Genomic DNA, 24,129 nt, shown 5'->3' on the forward strand with positions numbered 1-24,129 from the left:
TGTATTTAATATTTTAAAAGTATAAAAACCCTGATTTGTATGTAAGCATTAAGTAAATGTTTTACTGTTTATGTTATAACCACTCTTCTGAATGGTGATATTGTTGGTGAAGTTGTGAAAATTACAGATAGGTTGCTCCCCTAATGTTCTGCCTGACCTGTGGCACTGTTCTTCATACTGCAAATGCTTCCTGAAATTGTCCTGCCTACCCAAAACTTTTGCGACTCAAATTGGTTTAAAATATGTATAAATTCAATTTAATATGCTTTAAAATACCTTTTGTGCAATTTTTGATGCTATGGTACCCAAGATGCTGCATGAACATTCTTCATATAGGGGCTGTGAAAACCAGTTGTAGTTTTACATTAAGTTATATTGTCCCTCAAGTGCAACTATACACTGCTAAAGCAGTTAAGGGAATGCAAGCAACACTGTGCGGAGAGGAAGGCTTTTGGCATAGTCACTTTCTTGACTTTTCTATGAAAGCACAGTAAGATCTTTTAATGAAATTATTATTGGGATTGCTGTTATTATTTAAAAATATTAAATGACTTTCTCCTGAAAAAGCTTGAGATTGCTATTTTTATCAATGCACTTAGAAGTTATTTCCCTGAATGTTTGATGTTGTCTTTGAGTAAAACTTTAGGATAGATATTATGAGACATTGTTTCTTTGTTCAATGAGTATAAAGTGGAGAACACTTTTTGTCTTCTTTCCTTCTCCTCTTCCTCCTCCTTTTCTCACCCCCCTTCCTCCCCCTAAAGCAGTGATGATTAAGATCTTATGGTTTTAGAATAAGTGCAGTTCCTCATAAATGCCAAACTCATTTCTGCATGATGATCTATTGGTGATTACTTATAAATATAATTATTTATATTACTTTAGCTAATGACTTTTCCTCAAATGCCAGTAACTATAAGATTTAAAGAATTTTAAAACTGCTTGAGAATATTGTAACTAGATAGAAGACTAACAATCGAATAAGCATGTCAGAGATTTCCTACATATTGTACATTAGTGCAACTAGTCTATGGTGCAGCTAGACTTTTCTTGAATGCCTATTATATACCCATGTGAGTCTGGACATATTGAAACTATTTAAAAAATCTTATTCTTGATTTTATAGATACTCACTTTCATAATAATTACAATAGTGCCTGATCATGCTCATCATTTTATGTCTTTTAACTTCTTTCAGACTGTGATATTAATGTACAATTTTATGTTATAGCTCACATTGCTGTGTTGCTAAAGGTTGCAAAGCAACTTGTAAAATTTTTCAAAAAGGGACCACTATTAACATTTAAATATACCAAACAAATTCTACATGTATATCGTTGTACTAGGTATTGTTGTCTATTATACTTAAACTTTTAATTATCTTGTTTAGTAGACTCTTAATTATAATATATTAGCAGAAATTTTAAAATATTTTACTAATTTCATTCAGTCTTTCTACATAGCATACAATTACATTTATTAGATTGTCTTATGTCATAATTGTCTTGTATATTTTTAATAGTAATTATAATTGTCTTGGTACTTCTTCCTAGATTTAACTTCTAGAGAATTTAAAGTTCAGTATAATTTAAAGCCTTTTAGTTACCATGCTCATGCTTTTCATATATTTGGAAGAATTAATAATCTTATAATTTTAAATATTACCTTATCCCAGACTGACATAAAATAAATATTAATTAATTTATTTGTTTTGTTTTGTTTTACTGTCCTTCAAGCATTTCAGTGCAATTATATAGTTCTTTTTGCTTTTATATTAGCTTCATGCCAACTTTACAAGAAAAGTTAAGCTGAGAGATGGCAATTGATAAAAGCTCACCAGCCCACTTCATTGACTGATTAAAAGTTTAAATCTGTACTTTGACATTCTATTCAAGTCTTATAATTTTTACATTTATGGGCTTTATTGTGAATGTTTTAAGCTTTTAAAAAATATATCAGTTGATAATCCTTGATTTGATTAATCCATTTACATGTGGAATATCTTTCAGCTGCAGATGCTATTTTGTTTTTTAAAAAAATCATTTAACATACGTGTTTGAAGCATATAGCATGCAAAAAAATATAACTGCATACAACTTACATGCCATTGCCTATTCTCCAATGGTTTATGAACAAACATTCTGGTATATTTTTGTTCTAATATTTTTACTTCATGTTAGATATCCAGCAAAATATATATATTTCTGAACATATAAAATTTGTGACATAGCAGAAAAAAGATAGGAGAAAAAGCGTGGCAATGCCTTATGTAGGTTCATAACCTGCTGAATTGCTCTAATGGGAAAATACACTGGAAATATGAATATATAGCTAAGAACAATGAGTTTTGTTGCAGTGAAAAGCCTTCACTGTATTGCATTCATATTTTATTAAACAAGGAATATTTCTAAACTTAAGTTGCATAACACTTTTGGGCTTTAAGTATAAAAGTCTTTTAACTTTCTCAGCAGAGCTTTCTTTTTAAAATAATAACATTGGTTATATTCAGATTAAATGGAACAAAATTTCATTAATATTTTTATCCTTTCTGAAAAAATGTTTTTGAAATTGTTGGAGCAATGATTAAAGATTTCTTCATCCATGAACAACAGTTACATTCCTAATTAAAAACCTGTTCCTCAAATAGCTTGTTTAAGAATATAGCCAAAGTTCAAGTAAGTTCAAAGTTTCCTATAAAAGCATTTTGAAAAATATACAAAAGTATATATTTTCACACTTGCTAATTTGGATAGCTGTTGTGTCCCAGCAGGATCCGGTTAAGCTGCTGATGGACTCGGATAGCGAGGGATCATTTGAGTCTGCCCTGGATGATGTGGAAGACCCTGTGCAGGGTTCAGATTCAGAGCAGGGACCAGAGGGGCTGGTTGGCCACCAGGAAATGCTTGAGGCATGGAGCAGTGGGGAGGATCAAAGGCAGTTTGTCCCTGATGCTAGAGTGAGAAGGGCTGAGAAACGAAAGCAGCAATTACGTAGGCAGGCTCATAGAAGATAAAGCACAGGTGGTTGTGGATTGGCCCCTCCCAATAGAGCTTATAGGTGAGGGGTTAGGAGGGGACATTTGCAGGAAACAACTGTTCAAAATTAGCAGTGAAGAAAGTCGATGTCTTAGAGCCGTGTTTGCTGCGTTGGAATATCTGGTTTGTTTTCCTTGTATGTGAGTTATCTGGGCCCTCAGCCAAAGGGTTTATTATCTTGCAATTAAACAATGGCAAACAGCCAAGCCTGTGTTCTGGCTTGTTCACAGGCGTGGAGAGAGGGGAATCAGAACAGATAGCTAATTCATGTAAATCTTTTATCTAATGTGTTTGATCAAGATCTTGCCGGGTGTAAAACTTCCTAAGCCAAAAATGTGTTCCATGACTCCAAGAGACATGAAGGAGCTAAGGGAATACATTGACAAGAACCTAACCAGGGGTTTAATCCAGCTGGTGAAATCCTGTGTGGCAGCCCCCATTTTGTTCAAAGAAAAGGATGGGATGATGAGATTATTTGTTGATTTCAGGGCAATAAAAGCTGTGTGTATTGCAAACACATACCCTCTCCCCTTAATGAAGGATGTGCTGGCCCACCTGGCAAAGGGAAAGATCTTTACCAAACTGGACCTGACAGAGGCCTACTATAGAGTGAGAATTAAAGAGGGGAACAGGTGGAAGATGGCAATTGCCTGCTGGGGAGTTTCTAGTTCAAGTTTATGCAACTGATTAACAAGGTACTGCATGATCATTTGTGTAAGAGTGTCCTATTTTATTTAGATGACATCCTCATCTTCACCAAGATAATGGTGAAGCATGTCAAGCTGGTTTGCCAGGTACTCAGAAAACTCCTGGCAGCAAACTTTTATGCCAAGCTGTCTAAATGTGAATTTCACAAGACTACTTCACTACCTAGTGTATTGAGCATCAAGCGAAGGAGTGGAGATAGACCCAGGAAAGGTAAAAGCCATCCTGGAATGGCAACCCTCTTGGACCCGGAAGCAACTGAAAAGCTTTCTGGGGTTTGCAAACTTCCACCAGCAATTTATTCTCTCCTTTGCCACAGCAGCCTTGCTGATCATTGAACTGCTGAAGATAGGAAAGGGGGGTGTCAAGCCTTGGCACAGTCAACTGCTAGAGTGGACTATGGATTGCTACAAGGCATTCAAGAAGCTCAAATGGTTCTTTATGAAGGAACTGGTCCTAAAGCACCCCATACCTGAGCAGTCTTTCATTATACAACCTGATGCCAGTGATGTAGTCATGGGCATGGTCCTCCTCCAGAAAAATAAGGGGGGAAACCTACAACCATGCAGATACATCTCCAGAAAACTCACAAACCAAGTTGTTGGGCATTATTAACCTGACACCACTTTCTAGAGGGGAGCAAAGTGCTGTTTGAAGTATGGACTGATCACAAAAATCTGGAGGCACTTACGACCCCTTGGAAGCTCTCACCCAAACAGGTTCGGTGGCGACAGTACTTTAACTGGTTTGATTTCACCCCAGGGGGAAAAACTTCCTTACTGATGCCCTATCCTGAATACCACAATACAAAAGCAATCACAGAGAAGTGGTCAACACCATCATTCGTATCCCTCAAAAGGCAGCACAAGTCACCATGAGGCAGCAAGCTTGAAAACAGTCAACCGAGTCCAATGGCAAGCTAACCCAGAAGCTCAGAACCAAGTTGCCGGTTGGCCCCTGATTAAGGGACAACAACCAGCTCCTGACCTCCAGGGACAGGCTGGCATGGAAAGCTCCCAAATTGTACATCCCCAATACCTTCTGGGTCCAGGTTCTGCAGATAAGTCACAATGCCAAGGAAGCCGGCCACTTTGGATTCTTAAAAACATGGCATCTGGGAAGGAGACAGTTTTGTTGGCCAGGATTGAAGAAGGACATTAAGAAGGACATGTGTGAAAAGCTGTGTGGTATGTGTCACAATGAAAAAAAAAGCCGTACTTGAGGTGCCATGTCAACTACCAGCAAACTAATTGAACAGACCAACTGTCTTTTGCTGAAGTGGCGTATAACAATGTCGTACACAGCAGCAAGGCATTCATTCAAGGTAGCCACAGGGGTAGAGTTCCTTCTCATGCCTGAGTACCACAGGAGCCCCCTTCATCAGTGAGTTTGATAGAATGAGTAGATTCACTGCAGACTCCTTGGGGAAATGAGAAATGAGTATTAGCAAAAGCCATCACATCACAAAAAGAACAAGCAGACAAAAAGTGATCCCCCAAAGAGACTGTTTCACATAGGAGAGAAAGTCTACCTCTCCACCAAGTACCTGAAATTAAAGTTGCCTTGAAAAAAAATTGGAGCCTAAATTTATTGGGCCTTTCCCCATTATAAGGATCATCAACCCAGTAATAATAGTGTTGAAACTCCCACATTTTGGGGGGAAAGTACATCCAGTTTTTCACAGCAGCTTATTGAATCTGGTAATAGGATCGGAACTGAGGCCAATAGGTTGGATAGCCCCAGTCCCTATCGTAGTGGAAGGGAAGAACCATTATGAAGTACAAAGGATCCTAGACTCTAGTCTATACTAAGGGAAAGCTATAATAGTGCATTCAAGCCATCTGAATGAAAAATAAGGACATAAGAGCAGATAAGCTAGTTAGAAATTCCATGATAAAAATCCCCAAAAGCCAAAAAACAACCTGATGATAGGAGGGGTGGCTAGAAGGGAGTTAATTTGTCTGTACTTGACGTTTCTAGGCACAGGAGTGCTTAGGGGAGCCCGCCAATGAACCTAGTTGGACAATGTGATCATTTGTCACATTGACAAATGTCACATGACTATTTGGAGATCATTTACAACTTTATACCGGGTGTCAGCAACCTGCAACCCTGGAGCCACATACAGCTCTTTTACCCCTCTGCTGCAGCTCCCTGTGGCCCTGTTGTGGCAGAGGGATGAAAGAACTGTTGCACTGTCATGGCGGTGGTGATGGCCAGAGCCTTACTGCAGGAGCGAAGTCCCCCTGCACTTGCCTTTGTATGGCAACAGCATTCCACCTTCGTCATGGTACATTTGCTGTTGCCGCCAGCAAAGAGGGCTGAGAGAGAATGGTGAGGGCGGATCTTACAGGATGGGGGCCAATCCCCAAGCCTGGCCTTCCTCCTCCCTCATTGGTGGGGCAAGAGAAAGAAGGGGGTGGCATGAGGAAGCGCTCCCCTCTCTGGGCAAGCACTGAGCAGAAAAGCCCAGCCGGGGGCGGGGGGGCTGGACTGGCAGAAGCACCCCCATTGGCGAGTCAGACAGCGGAGACACCTGATCTGGCTCTCACAGCACGACACTGTTTGGCACTTCCAGACGCGAGCTGCTGCCTTTGAAATGTGGGGCCATGGGGAGGGAAGCAAAGATAACAGTGCTGCTCCCTCTCCTCCTCAGCAAGCCAGGCCTGCTCCCTCTCCTCCTCAGCAAGCCAGAGTTGCGGGCCAAGTGCCAGAGGATCAGAAGATGTGTTCTGATGTTGCCCCAACAGAAGCTTGCGCTTCTCTGTTCCGAAGTGGGATTGAGTGGGGGGAAGGGAGCATGGGGAAGACCCAATTAAAACCCATTTCCCCCATATAAATGAAGGCCCGGTGGTCCAGAGTCCAAAAAGGGGGGTGGGGTCTGTTCACTGGAGGATCGGAGAGGAATTCAGTCAAAATCTGGGAGAATATTCAGAGAGAGATCTGCCTGGGTTCTCTTCTTCCCTCCCTCTTAGATTCCCAGCTTTCTTTCCTAGGCTGGTTTTAAGGGGAGAGGGAAGCAAGGTGGAACAATAGTTATAAAAGACTGTGATGGGGGAGCTGATAGAAAACCCCCTCCATTATATCGACCGTCTCTTTGCCTCCCCACCCCCTTCGGAGCATTTTCCATGGGGAAACAAAAGGTCTTGGTTGGAGGCAACAGGCATAAAATGCAGCAGCTCCAAACCACACCAAGTTCTCAGACTGGTAGCCACCCTGACCCTCCCTCTCTCTCTCTCCACTCCCCCGAGTCCAAAGGGGTTTCCTGGTTTGAATTTCTGAATCCTGTTTTTTTCTGGGTGGGGGGAGGAGAGACACTCCACAAAATGTGTGCTTAAATCTCGCGCCGGTGCAAAGTCCTGATTTTTAAAGACAGGGATGGGGGAAAGATGCCATTCCATTCCCAAGAATCCAGGAAAGTGGAATAAAAATAGGTGTAGAGGTGTGTGTGTGTGTGTGTATACAATGGTTTCTGCTTCTTGGTTCAAAGCAGAGAAAACACCACTTGCTAATTTTCATTTTCAAAAGAATCCAAGGTCTCTCCAGACCTGTGTAGTTTCTTTTCAGAGTCCCAAATCTTTTTTAAAAAATCTTACTTTGGTTGAAATAATAAGATCACCTTTCAAGGAAAGAGGGGTATGTTTTTGTGGTGGAGTGGCCTCAATGGAGAAGACAGGATAATTTTTTCAAGAAGAAAGGAAGAGAAGGAAGGAAGGAAGGAAGGAAGGAAGGAAGGAAGGAAGGAAGATGAAATCAGAGGAGGGGGGAAGGAAGGAAGAAGGATGGAAGGAAGGCGAGAAAAGAGATATTGGAGGCCAGGAGGGAGGGAGGGAGGAAGCAGGGGTGGCTTCCAGCAGCCGCTACTGCTGGTTTGCTTGTGGTTGCACAGCATGTGTGCCCGCTTCGCACATGCACAGTACTAAAAGATGCTGTGCATGCGCAGAGGCCAAAAATAAGATGGCAGAACCTATGGCGCCACCAGGAGAACTGGTTTGGAGGCATGGCAGGCCTGTTTCCCTGCTGGTTCCAGTGACCCATGCCACCAAGTTACTACTGGTTCAGCTGAACCAGTCCAAACCGGTAGGAACCCACCTCTGGAAGGAAGGAAGGTGAAATCAGAGGAGGAGGGAAGAAATCAGGATGGGGGAAGGAAGGAAGGAAGGAATGAAAAATCAGAGGGGGGAGGATGGAAAGAAAGAAGGAATAAGGATGTAAAGGGGGGTCATGTGTCTGGATTCAATGAGCGAAAGGGTAAGGAACGCGACGGAGCTATCAGTCTCTGGTAGCGCTAGGACACGCGTCTCGCTTCTCCCCACCCACCTCTCCCCCCTCACTAAAGGGACGGCAGGAGAGGGAACCAGGCAGGCTGCCTTTACTGTTGGGGTGAGGTGGGTGGTGTTGGGCTGCGATGCGCACCTCTTTCCAGCTTCATCGCGTTCCTCGCCCTTTCACCCATTGAATCCCCTTGTAAAAAAAATCTCATTAGTTCAACTCGCGAGGTTTTCCTACAAGGGGATTCAATGGGCGAAAGGTCGAGGAACGTGATGAAGCTGGAAAGATAAGAGGTGTACCTCACAGCCCAACACCGCCCACCTCACCCCAATGATAAAGGCAGCCTGGCTGGTTCCCTTCCCCACCATCCCTTTAGTGAGGGGGGAGAGGTGTGGGGGGGGAGAAGTGCGACGCGTGTCCTAGCGCTACCAGAGACTGACAGCTCCGTTGCGTTCCTTGCCCTTTCGCTCATTGAATCCCCTTGTAAAAAAAACCTCGCGAGTTGAATTAATGAGATTTTTTTTACAAGGGGATTCAATGAGCGAAAGGGCGAGGAACGCAACAGAGCTGTCAGTCTCTGGTAGCGCTAGGACGCGTGTCTCGCTTCCCCCTCCCCACCTCTCCCCCCTCACTAAAGGGATGGTGGGGAAGGGATCCAGGCAGGCTGCCTTTATCATTGGGGCGAGGTGGGCGGTGTTGGGCTGTGAGGTACACCTCTTATCTTTCCAGCTTCATCACATTCCTCGCCCTTTCGCCCATTGAATCCCCTTGTAGGAAAACCTCACGAGTTGAACTAATGAGATTTTTTTTACAAGGGGATTCAATGGGCGAAAGGGCGAGGAACGCGATGAAGCTGGAAAGAGGTGCGCATCGCAGCCCAACACCGCCCACCTCGCCCCAATGATAAAGGCAGCCTGGCTGGTTCCCTCTCCTGCCGTGAGGGGGGAGAGGTGGGGGGGGGAGAAGCGAGACGTGTGTCCTAGCACTACCAGAGACTGACAGCTCTGTTGCGTTCCTCGCCCTTTCGCTCATTGAATCCCCTTGTAAAAAAAGATCTCACGAGTTGAACTAATGAGATTTTTTTACAAGGGGATTCAATCGGCGAAAGGGCGAGGAACACAATGGAGCTGGAAAGGTAGGAGGCGTGCCTCGCTTCTCCCCCCCACCCCACCTGCCGCCCCTCGTTAAAGGAATGGCGGGGAAAGGAACCAGGCAGGCTGCCTTTACCATTCGGGCAAAGTGGGCGGTGTTGGGCCGCGGGGCGTGCCTCTTACCTTTCTAGCTTTGTTGCATTCCTCGACATTATATTCAGGGGAGCCCCTGGTTAAAAAAAAACCCTTCTCGCGATTTCAAGATGTTTGATTGAACTCGTGAGAAGGTTCTTTTTCACCAGCCGCTTCCCTGAGCACAATGACGAGGAACGCGAGGAAGGGAACCAGGCAGGCTGCCTTTGCCATTGGGGTGGGCGGTGTTTTTTTGCACGAGAAGGAACAGGCAGGAGGGGGTGATCACATTGCTGGCCTGCCGCTGTTTTTGCGGCGAGCCCACTTTTTGCCCCGGAAACTGTACCGGTAGGTGGTACAGTGTTAATGGCGGGGACTGGGGGCGGGCTTATTTTCAGGGGAGGGCGTGTTATGGCGCATGCTCTGAAAAGCCCGATTGGGCTTATTAGCAGGGCGTGGCTTATTTTCGGGGAAACACGGTAGTTATTTTGGTGGCGGCGGGGGCTTGTCGGCATCTTCAGCGGCAGCCCTGCCCCCGGTGAAAAAACCCGAAGATGGAGCAGATCCACGTCGCCGCAACATGACTGGAGGAGGAATTCTGAGAGTTGAAGTCCACAAGTCTTAAAGCTGTCAGGTTTGAAGACCCCTGGGGTTTTTTTCCCTAAAGGGTTAGGGGTACAAGGATCTTGTAACTTGACAGCTTTAAGACTTGCACACTTCAATGCCAGAGTTCCTGAGCCAACATGACTGGAGGAGGAAGTCTGGGACTTGAAGTCCACAAGTCTTAAAGCTGTCAGGTTTGAAGACCCCTGGGGTTTTTTTCCCTAAAGGGTTAGGGGTGCAAGGATATAGACCAAATTTTTAATCAACCCCCCCCCCCCCCGGTCAATGGTGTCCTGCTTTACCAATGTTAAAATCTGGTCACCTTTCAGTAATAGATTCTCTCATTTTTATACTCTTCATTATCTGATTTTTTTTATTAATATACTTTTTTTTTACAAATTTCATGGCATCCTACAGTATTTATACTGTTTCTTGTGATTAGAATTTGTTCTTAGAGCCTCAGAGGAATTTATTTCCAGATTACCAGATTTTAACTATAGATGTCAGAGCTTCAGACAGACAGCTTCTGCATACAACTTACATTTTATGTCATGTAACCATTCCATGTGTCTTTGACCTTCATTTGAGAGTGATTGGAACGGAGCTACACATGTTTCACTACACAGCTCTTGTTATAAGTTAGCAATATTGCTGTCTCATAGTATCAATTTGCTCAATCTCTCTCATATGCATTTATGTTTTGTTCAATTCCCAAAGTCAATTTACTGCAATGCTCTCTACATGGGGCTGCCCTTGGGACGCGCCCGGAGACTGCAGTTAGTTCAGAACGCAGCCGCGCAGGCTGTGATGGGGAGTACGAGGTACTCCCACATAACACCTCTCCTGCGCGAGCTGCACTGGCTACCTGTGGTTTTTCGGGTGCGTTTCAAGGTCCTGATTACCATCTTTAAAGCGCTCCATGGCACGGGACCTAGTTACTTGCGGGATCGCATCCTCCCACATACATCCCTGCGGCCAATTCGCTCACACAGGGAGGGGCTTCTCCTGGTGCCGTCCACTAGGCAATGCCAACGGGCGACACCAAGGAGTAGGGCCTTCTCTGTGATGGGCCCAACCCTCTGGAATGACCTCCACCCCGACATCAGAACCACTACTGACCTCCGCTCCTTCCGGCAAAAATTAAAGACTCACCTGTTCCGATTAGCAGGCCTGGCATAATTACAACTGTTCCTCCTGGTGAATGCACTATTAACTGGTTATTTTAGGGGTAATGTTCTTAATCTAATTTGTGTGTGTTTTAGGGGTTTAAAATTATATTTACTGGCTCTGTACAGTTCTTTTAATTTCATTTTTAACCTCCTCCATATTTAACTGTACATATTTAATTCTATTTATTGTATTTTGATATATTCTTTACATGGACTGTACACCGCCCGGAGTCCCTTTCGGGAGAGGGGGCGGTCTAGAAGCACGGTAAAATAATAATAATAATAATAATAATAATAATAATAATAATAATAATAATAATAATTTTGCCTCTTTTCTGTGAAGGACACTGTGTTTCAAAGAAATGATGGGAAACTCTTACTTATTTTTTTTTCTTAAGGCACTTAAATATATCAATATGTTGGTCAGGTCTTTCCTTTATATGGATGTATTTGTTTTTTGTCTTTAAAAATGATACTGCCTTATTCATGTGACTCAACTTTCTACTGATTAAATTCATAAAACTGTTTTCATACATTTATTATCTGTTCTCTTATTTATGCTTATAACAGATTCTACATTTTTCAACTAGTTTATGCTCATTTTACAAATCCACAACAAAGAATTTTTCTTTGCTTCTTAGAAGACAATTAATGCAGCTATAACTGTATTATATTTGCATAAAGAATCATATTTTATACTGTACCAAATAATATATAATTAAGCATAAAATTAAGTCCAAGGTATATCAAAAGGGATTATTTTTTCTACTTCAAAGGCTACTTTTCTTTCCATATTAAAGTAGAACCAGTGGTGGGTGTCAATTTTTTTTAGAACCTCTTCTGTAGGTGTGGCCCGCTTTGTGGGAGTGGCTTGCCAGCCATGTGATCGGAAGGGAGTGGCTTGCCAGTCATGTGGTCGGGAGAGAGTGGCTTGCCAATCATGTGACTGGGTGGGCATGGCCAACTTGTAAAATGTGGTGAAACACACTTAACAATGCTCTTGCTTAGCAACCAAAATGTTGGCTCAGAAACTCTGGCATTTGAAGCACGCAAGTCTTAAAGCTGTCAAGTTACAAGACTCTTGCATCCCTAACCCTTTAGAAAAAAACCCCAGGGGTGTTCAAACTCAACAGCTTTAAGACTTGTGGACTTCAACTCCCAGAATTCCTCCTCTCGCTCTTCATCTTGATGATGTGCGGACGGGCGGGGGGAGGGAGCTGGAACCGGTTCTAAACAGCACTGTAGATTTGTGGAACCTCTTCTATAGAAGAGGTTAGAACTGGCAGGAACCTACCCCTGAGTAGAACCATTAATATGCATAAAATATGTGACAAATAATTATTTTATGTGCACTTCTGGGTTAATGATTTAAAAATTCCAGTATTATAGAGACTTTTAAGTTTTGTATAATGAACTTTGTCAGCATTTTACTTATCAAGCACAATATTTAATTAGTGAAATAGCTAGAATAGTAAGATGAATTATTTTCAAACTCTTCCTTTTTCTGAATCAATTGAAGATCATAGCTTGTTTAATTGAAATATGTCTAAATAATAAACTGATTTCAAATAATTACAGTGAGTTTACAGCATATTCAAATCATACTCTTGTTGTGTAATTCTTACTTATCTAAAGTTTTGTCATTATTATATGACAATGTTATTATGAAAAATTAATTCAAGAAATACAATTCAAGGTTCTAGATTGAGAGGTTAATTTGAAATAATGTAATTTTGAACATAATCAAGAACAGGCTTTTTAGCTTCTATTTTAATTCACTGAAATAAGTATTTGAAAATAAAGAGACATATTTTATTTTTGCCTTTATTTCCCACAGTTGAAAAAATACAAAACCAGTGGGATGAAGTGCAAGGTCACATTCAGAATCGAAGGCAACAGTTACATGAAATGTTGAAAGATTCAACACAATGGTTGGAAGCAAAGCAAGAAGCTGAGAAAAGACTAAAATGTGCCAAAATGAAGGTTGGAGCATGGAAGGAGATTTCTTATACAGTGGAAGGATTAAAGAAACAGAATGCTGAGCTCAAGGTACTAGTAATAAATCAGAAAATAAAAATAGTATAAATTGAAAACAGAACTGTCCCAAACAAGTGTTTAAATATTACTTAAAATTAATTTAAAATAAAATAAAGAATAGCTTTCATATTCCCTCTGCCTATGACAACATATTTCTCCAAATGTGTTTTGTACTATATTATCATTCAATATTTATTTGGTTTGCATTGCAATGTATATGTACATTTTTTTGATTAAGCAACAATGACTATTAATGAAAAGAGATAAAATACAGCCAAAGGCAAGCAGAGAACATTCAGTAAAATGCTTAGATATATGCCACTAAAGAATTTTTAACTAATTTATGATATATCTTCATAGTATCTAATTTGTAACTATTTGTAAATCTATTTCAATGAGATGGAGAACAAAAGTCATTCAAGTAACAAGTATAGTTGTTTACTAATTCATAGAATGTTCCATTGTGATATGGCTAGGTTATTAAAGAAAAGAGCCATATGTTCTTACAATAATATAGAAAAAGGTCAGAGTAAAACATAGCCATATTAGGTAAAATTAACAAGAAAAGAATGAAACCAAGGGTACACTGGGAAAAAAAATTATAGAAAATGCAAAATTGGCAGATCTAGTCAGGACAAGAACACCAGTGATCTAGAGTGTGGTTTCCAATCATGGCAACTTTAAGACTTGTGGACTTCAACTCTCAAAATTCCCAAGCCAGCATGCAGTCTTTGGCAGCAGGGAAACAGTGAATTTAGATATCTGTAAATTAATTCAATCATTAAAAACAACCTCCTTCCAAAGAAAGTCAACTCTAATAATTGCTACATCTACAGGATTTCATTTTAAGGATTAAAGCTACTAGCATGCTATAATACTTACGTCAGGTTTCCAAAAAATGCCCTAATTAATTCATAAGCCTCGGACCAAACTTCAAAGGAAAGTTAGTCATTTATTAGAAGCATTTATTTTTGGCAAGATCTTTTCAAAGTCAGACCTAAGCTTTGTTTGAGTTATAGCTGAACTTTACCCCAGTTCCTTCCCACCCCTCAGCCTGTGTCATAAATCACATTCCCCAATGAGGCGCACCCCTCCCAAGCCTGCTGCAGTAATATGAGCCGAAAATATGTGTGGAATGCACTCCCCTTCCTTCTTTCACCACGACAACTTTGGGAGCTGACAACTTATACATAGCACTGCATTAGTTCATTTCTTATATTATTCAGTTGAGTAATACTAGAATACAAAGAAACTTTATCCTGTTTTTAAAATTTATTCTAATGTGAAGACTATGCAGTTTTTTTTCTGTAAAAGCATTGTTTTCAATTCACCTCAGATTTATATTAAAAAAACATTGTGAAAGTATGTCAACAGAACTGCTTATATTTTTCTCTACTTCATTGAGATATTGAGGAAAAGTGATAAAAGACATTATTGTAAACCCTACATAGCTCTTCCTATGGGAAAGAAAGGAAAGAAAGAAGGGGAAAACATACATAAGAGCTAAATGCTGACTGAAAGTAAAAGGGGAGTACAGAAAAGGAAGAAAAATGTGTCATTAGTTTAATTATAAAAATCATTATATGAAATCATATAAAACAGAAAATAATGGGACTCTTAATAGGTTGGCTAATAAAACACATACTATCATTGTGATCTCCATTTAGCTCAGGGAGATTGGAAGTGTTGACTGAAGATTGGAAGCTTTTCAAAGTTTTTCAAAAGATTTTGTCAGAAAGAGAGAACACTTATGAAAATTGTAGCATCCCTGCAGACTGTTGGAAGAAATGTCTTTCTGGGTTCAGTTCCAAGTGGGGGGGAAGACACTGGAAACATTGGAAAGATGGTTTTAATGGTGGACAGGACCACATGATTTGAGGTCCTGGAGAAAAAGGTGATCACATGCTTCAAAATAAGTGAAGAAGAAAAGAGGCAGAGATGCTGAAAGTCCCTGATTTTATGCCCTCTCTGGGCTTTGAACCTGAACTTGTATTCTGATTGGTTGTCAGACTCCCATGGGGCCATGCAGGGGCAACTCTGTAGGCTGTGTTTTGAGTCCAGGGTTGGTTGAGCATTGCTTCTTCCCAGGTGCCCTGTGGTGTGATGGGTAAAGGGCTAATACTATCATGCCTTAATCCCATCATCCTGGAGCTGAAAGGGAAAGATATTTGTTATATAGAATAGACTAGCTCAGGCCTTTTAATGCCCCATTGACAAAGGTGGGGGCTATTAAGAGTGAGTCTCTTTCCTGCCTAAAACATGTTTCTCCATTTCTTATCCAGGGAAATATAATATTCTGCCTTTTCAATATTTCCCAGGACATTTCATTTTTCTAGAAGAGAGGTGGGTTTTAACTTCCTACAATCCCTCCTCTTTTTTTCAAAACATGTGAGTGGGACACACGTTCTTGACAAAAGATTAAAATTGGTCAGATCAGGGAGACTTAATTTTTTTCTGATGCAAAGTGGGAAGCATTGAGAGAGGCAGCAGAAGGATTCCTTCAGTGGCTGCCAAAAGGAGAGCTTTCAACCATGAAGATCCAGCAGCCAGGGCAAAAGTTCTGGAAAGAAATTTACAGTATCCAATTTTCTATGCCAATTAATTTCAGATGTTGGTTATCACTTTCTGTGAGCTCCCAGACAGGTTACAAGCAAGCAGAAGTCCCAAAATTCTTCACAGCCATGGTTTTTCCTTTTAAAAACTACAGGCTGCCCATTTCCAAGGCATGGTTCTTCAATCTGCCCTAGCTCTTATTTTATTGAGGCCAAAGTGAGTTTAGCCAGTGTGCAATCCAGGCTATTTAGTATTTTTTAAATTACACACAATGAGCCCTGGGACTCCTACTCATGAGACCACCAGTGCAACATATCCTGCTTTACTGGGCAAGTGGGCAGCATCATTTGTGAGTCACAGTCAGGGATTTTGGAGATGTCTTTTTTGCTATCTCTTCAAGTGAGGGAATTTTTCAGGGGAATTGCATCCCCCATGGAATTAGCAGGGAGATATGACTGCTTGGGCTTTAGTGCCACAGAGCAAACATCAACCTAGGAGTGGAGCAGGGACGTGCGGTCAGGGGAGGCAGGGGAGGCAGAGCCTCACCGCTCTCATCATGAAAAGAAAAAAAAAGGGAAAAGGGAAAAGGCACACGTCGTCTGATTCCCTGCCTTCCTGAGTCAACATGAAGGGGACCGCGGAGCGTGCTCCACCAGCTCGCGCTCCATAGTCCCCTTCATGTTGACTCAGGAAGGCGGGGAATGGGACGTATGCAGGAGGCTGAGGTTGCCTCAGCCTCCTGCACACGTGGTTCCATTCCCGGCCTTCCTGATGACGTCACCAGCCTCACCAGCCATAAACCTCACCGCATGTCACTGGAGTGGAGGTAGGTGAAGGAGAAAAAAATCAATCTGATTCTGAGTGGGGTCTCTGTCAGCGTTCCAAATATCATGTAGAATTAAATCAGAGTTCAAGGCAGAACTATCCTTTAAGTTCCAATTTAATAAGACAGACATGTTGGCATCGGACTGTGTAAATTCCAACTCTGATTTGCTTCCTGGAATTCCACCCAGTTGAAAGTTCATAATCTTATGCCCACTCCCATAAACCCATCACATGGCCCAATCTTCTTCTTCCACGCTGGCATCTCCACCCAGCTGCTTCCGGTCAGATGTCGAGGTGCGGAGACAAAAGATGACCTTGGGCTTCTAGAAAGAATGACAACAACACATTCCACAAATCTACTCCTTTCTATTCCCCCTCCCAACTACTACACTAATGAAATAGCATAGGAAAATAATAGAAAGTGTGGCAGGCCAAAGATCCTAAAAGAAACATAACTAGAGGCCTGACAGGCGGCCTCTCCTCAGAAGAAAAATGTTTCCTGAAAAGAGAATAACATAAAAGTTAACATAACAAAATTAACCACCTCTTCTCCCCCCAGAGGGACCCTTTGACTTATCGGGAAACTTCTCATGGAATTGTTTTACTAACTTCTCCACTTTTAGGTTCCCACTGTTCACCCAAGTAGCTTCAGACCAAGGGTAACCCTTCCAGTGCACTAAGTACTGTAAGCGACCCCTATTCAGCCTGGAGTCTACAATTTTTTCCACCTCAGATTGTGTTTCCCCTTCTATCACTACAGGAGGAGAGAAAGCTTGGGTAGATGCTCTTATGCTAGACCCAATTACTGGTTTCAACAAGCTACAATGAAATTCTTGGTCAATTTTCCCTAGACTTCTGGGTAGACTGAGTTGAACTGTAACTGGATTAACTATCCTCACTATTGGGAATGGACCTAGAAATTTTGGACCAAATTCCTTGCTAGGCATTCTTAATCTTATGTATTTGGTAGATACAAAAACTTTGTCCCCCACATGAAAGGGGGTTTGAAGTGAGCGATGTTTATCAGCTTGCTTCTTGTAGGCAACTGCTAAAACCTTCTTCGTATTCTCCCATTCTTTCTTTAGCGTGTCCATCCATTCATTCAAAGACATTGAGGAAGGAGGTTCTCTAGGCAACTCAGGCATGGCAACAAATTCCATGCCACTGGTAATCTGGAAAGGAGTTAATTCAGTGCTGCTGTAGACCGCGTCGTTGTACGCCACTTCGGCGAAGGGTAGCAAGTCCGACCAGTTGTCTTGCTGATATTCCACAAAACACCGGATGTATTGTTCCACCAGCACACTGGCTCTCTCTGCTGCGCAGTTCATGCTGGGATGAACCTCTGAGCTCAGTTCTTGTGTGGACCCAATGGATCTCAGGACCTTTCTCCAGAACCTGGCTGTGAACTGGACTCAGCGGTCTGAAATGATCCTCTTGGGCAATCCGTGCAGGCGATGTGTTTCACAAACATTTTCGCTAATTTCTTTGCGGACGGCAACCCTGAGCAAGCGATGAAGTTCGCCTGCTTGTTAACCAAATCAATAACTGTCCAGATTACTCTATTCCCACTGCTGTCTGGGAGTTCCATGATGAAATCCATTGCGACCTCTTTCCATGGTCAGTTAGGGCTGGCCACTCATCGTAGCAGTCCAGGGGACTTCTCTGGCAGTTGTTTGCCCTTTTCCTCCTCTGAGGCCTCTCCCTTGGTAGGACTCTTCATCACCTTAAGTTGGGGATCCTCTTCCAGAGGTTGGTGGCCCAGGTGACTCTTTTCTGGTGGCATCTGGGGCCTTCTCTTTACCGCTGTGGTGGTTGGTGTGCACGTTTGTGGCATTGGGGCTGGAGCCAAGCATTCTGATGCTCTGTGGCCAAGTTGACAGCAACGGTGGCATTTTATTGGCCCCCACAAGGAAAGGAACCTAGTTACATCTCTAAACATAGGAACCGCCTCTACACATTGTTCTGTTATCCATCCTGCAGTCTTCCCCTCATTCATCCCTTCTTCCATTGTTGAGAACTTTTCTCTGTAGGAAGGTGGGGTAAGAACCTGTTGGGGCATTGCAGGTGCACATAATCCTGCCATCCATCCTGCAGCCCTCCCTTTGGTAATCTCTTCTTCCATTGTGGAGATTGCTTCTCTGTAGGAAGGTGGGGTAAGAACCTGTTGGGGCATTGCAGGGGAGACTGGAACTGGTGGGGAGGTCAATCCCTCAGTTGGCCACTGCCCAGTTATCTGCCATGGTGCCATCCGCTGAGGGGGGGCAGGTGCCCACTGACATCCCCTCCATCCATGAACTGGGGTTAAGATCCATCCCGGGGTTGCCTGATTCACAGGTTGCAGTTCAACCAACAATGGCTGGCTAGGGGGGTTTATGTGCCAAGGACCCCTTTGCTGGCTTGGAGGAGTTATGGGCCAAGTAGGTGCCCTCTGCTGGCTTGGAGGATTTTCCCATGCTGCTGGCCATGGATTTGCCCAGTGGAATCTTTTCCATCCATGCCCTGGGAAGAAAGCCCAATTTGGTGGTGCTTCATTCACAAGCTGCAGCCCAATTTGCGGTGGCTGGCAAGTGAAAGAGGCTGGCCAAATCCCTTCTTGCTGTCTGGGTTGAATTTCCCATTTTGATAGGGAATCTGTCTTCAACTCAGTTGCAGGGTAATGCGTCATTTCATTTATTGGTGTTTGGAAGGAGTAATTATCTCCACTCCAGTCCTCCAGTCCATTGCAGCATTTATTAGTGAAGGGGGTGGGGGAGATTGACTCACGTTTGGCTGAAGAAGTTGGTCTGGGATTCCAAACATTTTTTCGTTTCCAGCTGTGTGCAGAATCTTTCCCCCCTTGCATTCCTCCAGATGCTATAAATCTTAATCAGGAATTCCTTCACCTTTTGCAGAGAAGCATCTCATCTCAGCTTCTTAACTCAAAAAGCTTTCTCATAATTGTTCGCTGATATTTTATGCTGACCCAGTCAACGTTGGGAATCCAGCCCCCCTCACCACCACCACCCCCGTGCGATGGGGGTGCTAGTGATTTATTTTAAAGGGAGAGTTGGAATAATGTCAGTGTTCCAAATATCATGTAGAATTAAATCAGAGTTCAAGGCCGAGCTATCCTTTAAGTTCCAATTTAATAAGACAGACATGTTGGCATCGGACTGTGTAAATTCCAACTCTGATTTGCTTCCTGGAATTCCACCCAGTTGAAAGTTCATAATCTTATGCCCACTCCCATAAACCCATCACATGGCCCAATCTTCTTCTTCCACGCTGGCATCTCCACCCAGCTGCTTCTGGTCAGATGTCGAGGTGCGGAGACAAAAGATGACCTTGGGCTTCTAGAAAGAATGACAACAACACATTCCACAAATCTACTCCTTTCTATTCCCCCCTCCCAACTACTACACTAATGAAATAGCATAGGAAAATAATAGAAAGTGTGGCAGGCCAAAGATCCTAAAAGAAACATAACTACAGGCCTGACCGTCTCTCTCTCTCTCTCCCTCTCTCCCTGTGTGTGTGTCTCTCTCTCTCTCTCTCTCCTCCCCCCTCTCTCCGTCTCTCTCCGTCTCTCTGTGTAGCTGCTTCTACAATACAGATATTTTGGACAAATTTCCCTCTCACCAGACGGAAATCTAAGGTCTTCCAAACTTGCTGTGCCAGCCACTCTCAAGTACAATTTTACATGCTTACATTAAACTGATTACAGTATAAATGAGACAAGAAAGAAAACCTTATAATCAATTTTCACACTCCCCCAAAGTCTTTACAGCTTTCTTCTGGCGATTGAAAGTCTTTCATTCTTTACTTGTCCATCTCAGGGTCTTTTGTTTCATGTCTGCTAGATGCTTGGCATGCTTGGTGATAAGGCTGGTCAGTCAGGCTTGGGAAGGTCTGCTCCACTCTGGCTGCTGTAATGACTTTCTAGTGGAGGGTTGAATTCAAACCCAATTCCTGGCTCAGTGAATGGAAGGTCTCCTCTGGAGGCATCTGGATCCATGTGTTCTGCTCATCTGTGCAGGCTGAAAGATATGAGAACAAAGTCCCCTCCCCCACAGAAAAGGTATTGTTGGAGGATTAGAGGTAAGAGGGGAGGTGGGGGTAGATAGCTTGCAGACAGAGTTTGAAAAAAACAACACATCAGTATTACAGTTGCTAAACAGATATGGGGATATCACAGATGAGAAAAGGGAGCTGGATTCACATGCTTCAGGAAAGAGATGAACAGATGAAATCATTTAAACACATACAGTAAGTGCAAGATTGATTTTTTTTTCTGTAAATGAACTTAAAACATTCCCTCATAACCTTGGATTGGTACTTTAAAGTACAGAGAGGGAAGGAAAAAAGGATACTTCTCTTTACTCTGTTTTTGTTAGCCAAGCAAACACAGGGTAAAGGCTCCTCTTTTTTTCTTCACTCAGTTTTGTGGGCCCAACAAAACAGAGCGAAGGCCATTTCTGCCAGTTTACTCTTTTCTTTCTTTGAACTGTTGGAAGAAATGTCCTTCTGGGTTCGGCTCCAAGTGGGGAAAAAGACACTGGAGACATGGAGGCTGCTTGGAAAGATGGTTTAATGGTGGACAGGACCACATGGCTTGAGTCCTGAACAGAAAAGGTGATCACATGCTTCAATGTTGGGGAGAAGAAGAGAAGGAAAAGGAAGGGGTGAAGAAGGGCTTGCAGGGCTTTTTATAATCTGTTCAGTCCCACCTCTCTGTTTCCTGTTCCTGTGTAAGAAATGTATTCTGATTGGTTGTCAGACTCACATGGGCCCACACAGAGGCAACTCTCTAGGCTGAGTCCAGGTTTGGTTGAATTCTCAGAGTTCTCAGATGCCATGTGGTCAGTTGAGTAAAGGCTTATATTATCATGCCTTCATTCCCATCCCCCTGGAGCTGAAGGGCATAACTCTTTTATTATTTAAAGGGTCTGGCTCAGGCTTTAATGGCTCATGGACAAAAGGTGGGGGCAGGAAGCTGCAGGGAGAGTTACCTTGTCTTTTTGAAACATGTTTCTTTTCACATCCAGAGAAATATTCTGCCTTTTCAATATTTCCTAGGATATTTCATTGTTTCTGGGAGAGGGCTGGGTGATAACTTTCCACAGAACAATTTAACATTCTTGTCTTTTTGGATTGGAGACTTTTTACAATTACAATTACCTCGAGGACGCACAAAGACCTAACAAAGACATACATACACACAAAACCAAAGACATACACACACACAAAAACAAGGACAAAGAGGAGATAACAGAACTCTGAGGTTTACTCACACATTAGTCATTCCCGCCATAAATCTCAGTTAAATTATGGAAAGTACAGATCTTAACAAACATATCATGTGGTTGCATAGAAGACAGACAGGAAGAGAGAAACAAACAGACAAGAAAAAACAAAATCCCAACATTTTCCCTTTTCTTTTAAGTACTTTCATTAATCAAATTAGTATTTCTGTGTCAGACCTCAGCAAAGTCCATTTTTTACATATTCTTTTTTTTCCTTTTTTCTTTTTCAATGCCAGCTAGGACTGGCATCTGCCATTCATCCAAGCCTCAATGAAATCTCCAAGGGGATTTCTGTCAAGACCCTCGAACTACAGTTCCCCATGTTCTCCTTCCAATGTGGGCTCACTTCAACTTAATCTGGTCACCAAGCTATCAGTTTTGTGGTCTGAAAAAATATCTGGGGGAGGCTCCGGTTCCCTTACAGCAGCGATGGCGAACCTTTTTTGGCTCGTGTGCCATAAGTGGGGGGAGTGCAGGGGGGTCGTGTGCAGGCATGCTGCACCCAAAATGCAATGTGCGTCCCCCAGTGCGCATGCACGCACTACAGGCGCTCCCTCTCCATTTTTTGCATGCTTTTTTTGCCCACCCCAGACTCCAGAGGCTTTATAGGAGCCTAGGGAGGGCAAAAACAGCCTCCCCGCCCCCCGGAAGCCCTCCGGAGGCTTGAGGGACCTTTAGGACGCTTCCCTGAAGCCTCCGGAGCAGTTGAAGTGAACCTCCGAGCAAACCGGAAGTGACTTCCAGTTTGCTCGGAGGGTCGTTTTGAGCACTCTAAAGGCTTGAGGGACCTTCAGGACGCTTCCCTGAAGCCTCCAGAGCAGTCAAAACGACCCTCAGAGCAAACCAGAAGTCTGTTCCTGAACTTCTGGTTTGCCCGTAGGGCCGGCTTTTGTGCTCCGGAGGCTTCAGGGAAGCTCATGAAGCCTCCGGAGGGCCTCCAGGAGGGGCGGGGGAGGCTCTTTTCGCCCTCCTCAGGCTCCTATAAAGGCTCTGGAGCCTGGAGAGGGTGAAAAATGGCTTTAAAAAAGGGTGAACTCAGCTGGCCAGCGCGCACATGCGCGCTGGCCAGCTGACAGGGCAGCACCTCGCGTGCCCTGACAAATGACTCTGTGTGCCACCTGTGGCACGCGTGCCATAGGTTCGCCATCACTGCCTTACAGAGTATGTGCACTCCCCTCAAAGGGAAACTGAAGCCAGGTTTTTGGACTGGGGGGAAATGACCATCCAGGAGGACTTGCCACCCCTGGCAGACAGGTTTTTGCCCTCCTACCTCAAGCCATGGTTTTCAGACTGGGAATAGAGACCATCCGGGGGGACGTGCTGCCCTTGGTGAACAACTATGGCCCTCCTACACTTCACAACTTCCCAATTACCTAACTATCTAACTAACTAAATTCACAATTACCTAAAAATCCTGGGGTTTGCTCTGGGATACACTGGACAGAAACAACAACAACAAATTTTCCCCCCACCCTTCAATTACAGCCCACTCGGTTTTCCCTCTTATGTGCAGAAGGTCTCACACGCTGATGACTCCTTTGCTTTCCCTGTTCTGTCGGTCACAGGAGGAGCTAGCAACAGGCAGGGGTGCAGCAAGAGGCCAAACAGAGAAATGAAATCCAGCTACTGTCCAAGGGTGAAACCACCCTCTCTCACACACAGGCATACACACATTTCCAATGCTTTCCCATGCTTTCAAATTAAAATGTAGAGAATTATAATTTAGATCTACTCACCTTCTTTCCAAGGTTGTGTTTTGAGTCCCAGGTTTGGCTGAGCATTGCTTCTTCCCAGGTGCCCTGTGATGTGATGGGTAAAGGACTAATATTATCATGCCTTAATCCCATCACCCCGAAGCTGAAGGGAGAGATCTTTGTTATGTAGAATAGACTAGCTCAGGCCTTTTAATGCCCCATTGACAAAGGTGGGGGCTATTAAGAGTGAGTCTCTTTCCTGCCTAAAACATGTTTCTCCATTTCTTATCCAGGGAAATATAATATTCTGCCTTTTCAATATTTCCCAGGACATTTCATTTTTCTAGGAGAGGGGTGGGTTTTAACTTCCTACAAGACATGTGATGAAAATTTGGCTGCTTAGCAACCGACATGTATTTATAAAGTTTGCAGTGTTCCCAACTCACATAATCACTATTTATGATCTTCCCGGCTAGCTTCCAACAAGCAAAGTGAGTGGGGGAAGCTAGATTAGCTTAATGACCCTGTGATTTGTTTATGGATCATAGAGATTCACTGAACAATTGCTGAAAAAGGCTGTAAAATTGAACATGATTCAGTTAACAACTACTTGGCTTAGCAATAGTAATATTGGTCCTAATTGTGGTTATAATTTAAGGTCTACCTGTATATGTGTCTATTATGAGTATTTAAATTGCTTTGTGTATATTTTCAGTCTGTGTATCTTGCTG

The 24,129-nt window shown here is 43.0% G+C and overlaps 1 protein-coding gene across 2 annotated transcripts in view; it reads left to right on the plus strand.

The window, feature by feature from the left end:
- The window catches only part of DMD (dystrophin), a 1,188,090-nt gene that overhangs the window by 773,429 nt on the left and 390,532 nt on the right, over nt 1-24,129 (plus strand). For both annotated transcript variants that reach the window (XM_081951523.1, XM_081951524.1), the window contains exon 52: nt 12,845-13,056. In XM_081951523.1, the coding sequence (XP_081807649.1) occupies nt 12,845-13,056 (212 nt within the window). The remainder of the gene's footprint in view (nt 1-12,844; nt 13,057-24,129) is intronic.

This window comes from Natrix helvetica (genome assembly GCF_964273705.1).
Source record: "Natrix helvetica genome assembly, chromosome: 4".
Taxonomy (NCBI): Eukaryota; Metazoa; Chordata; class Lepidosauria; order Squamata; family Natricidae; genus Natrix; species Natrix helvetica.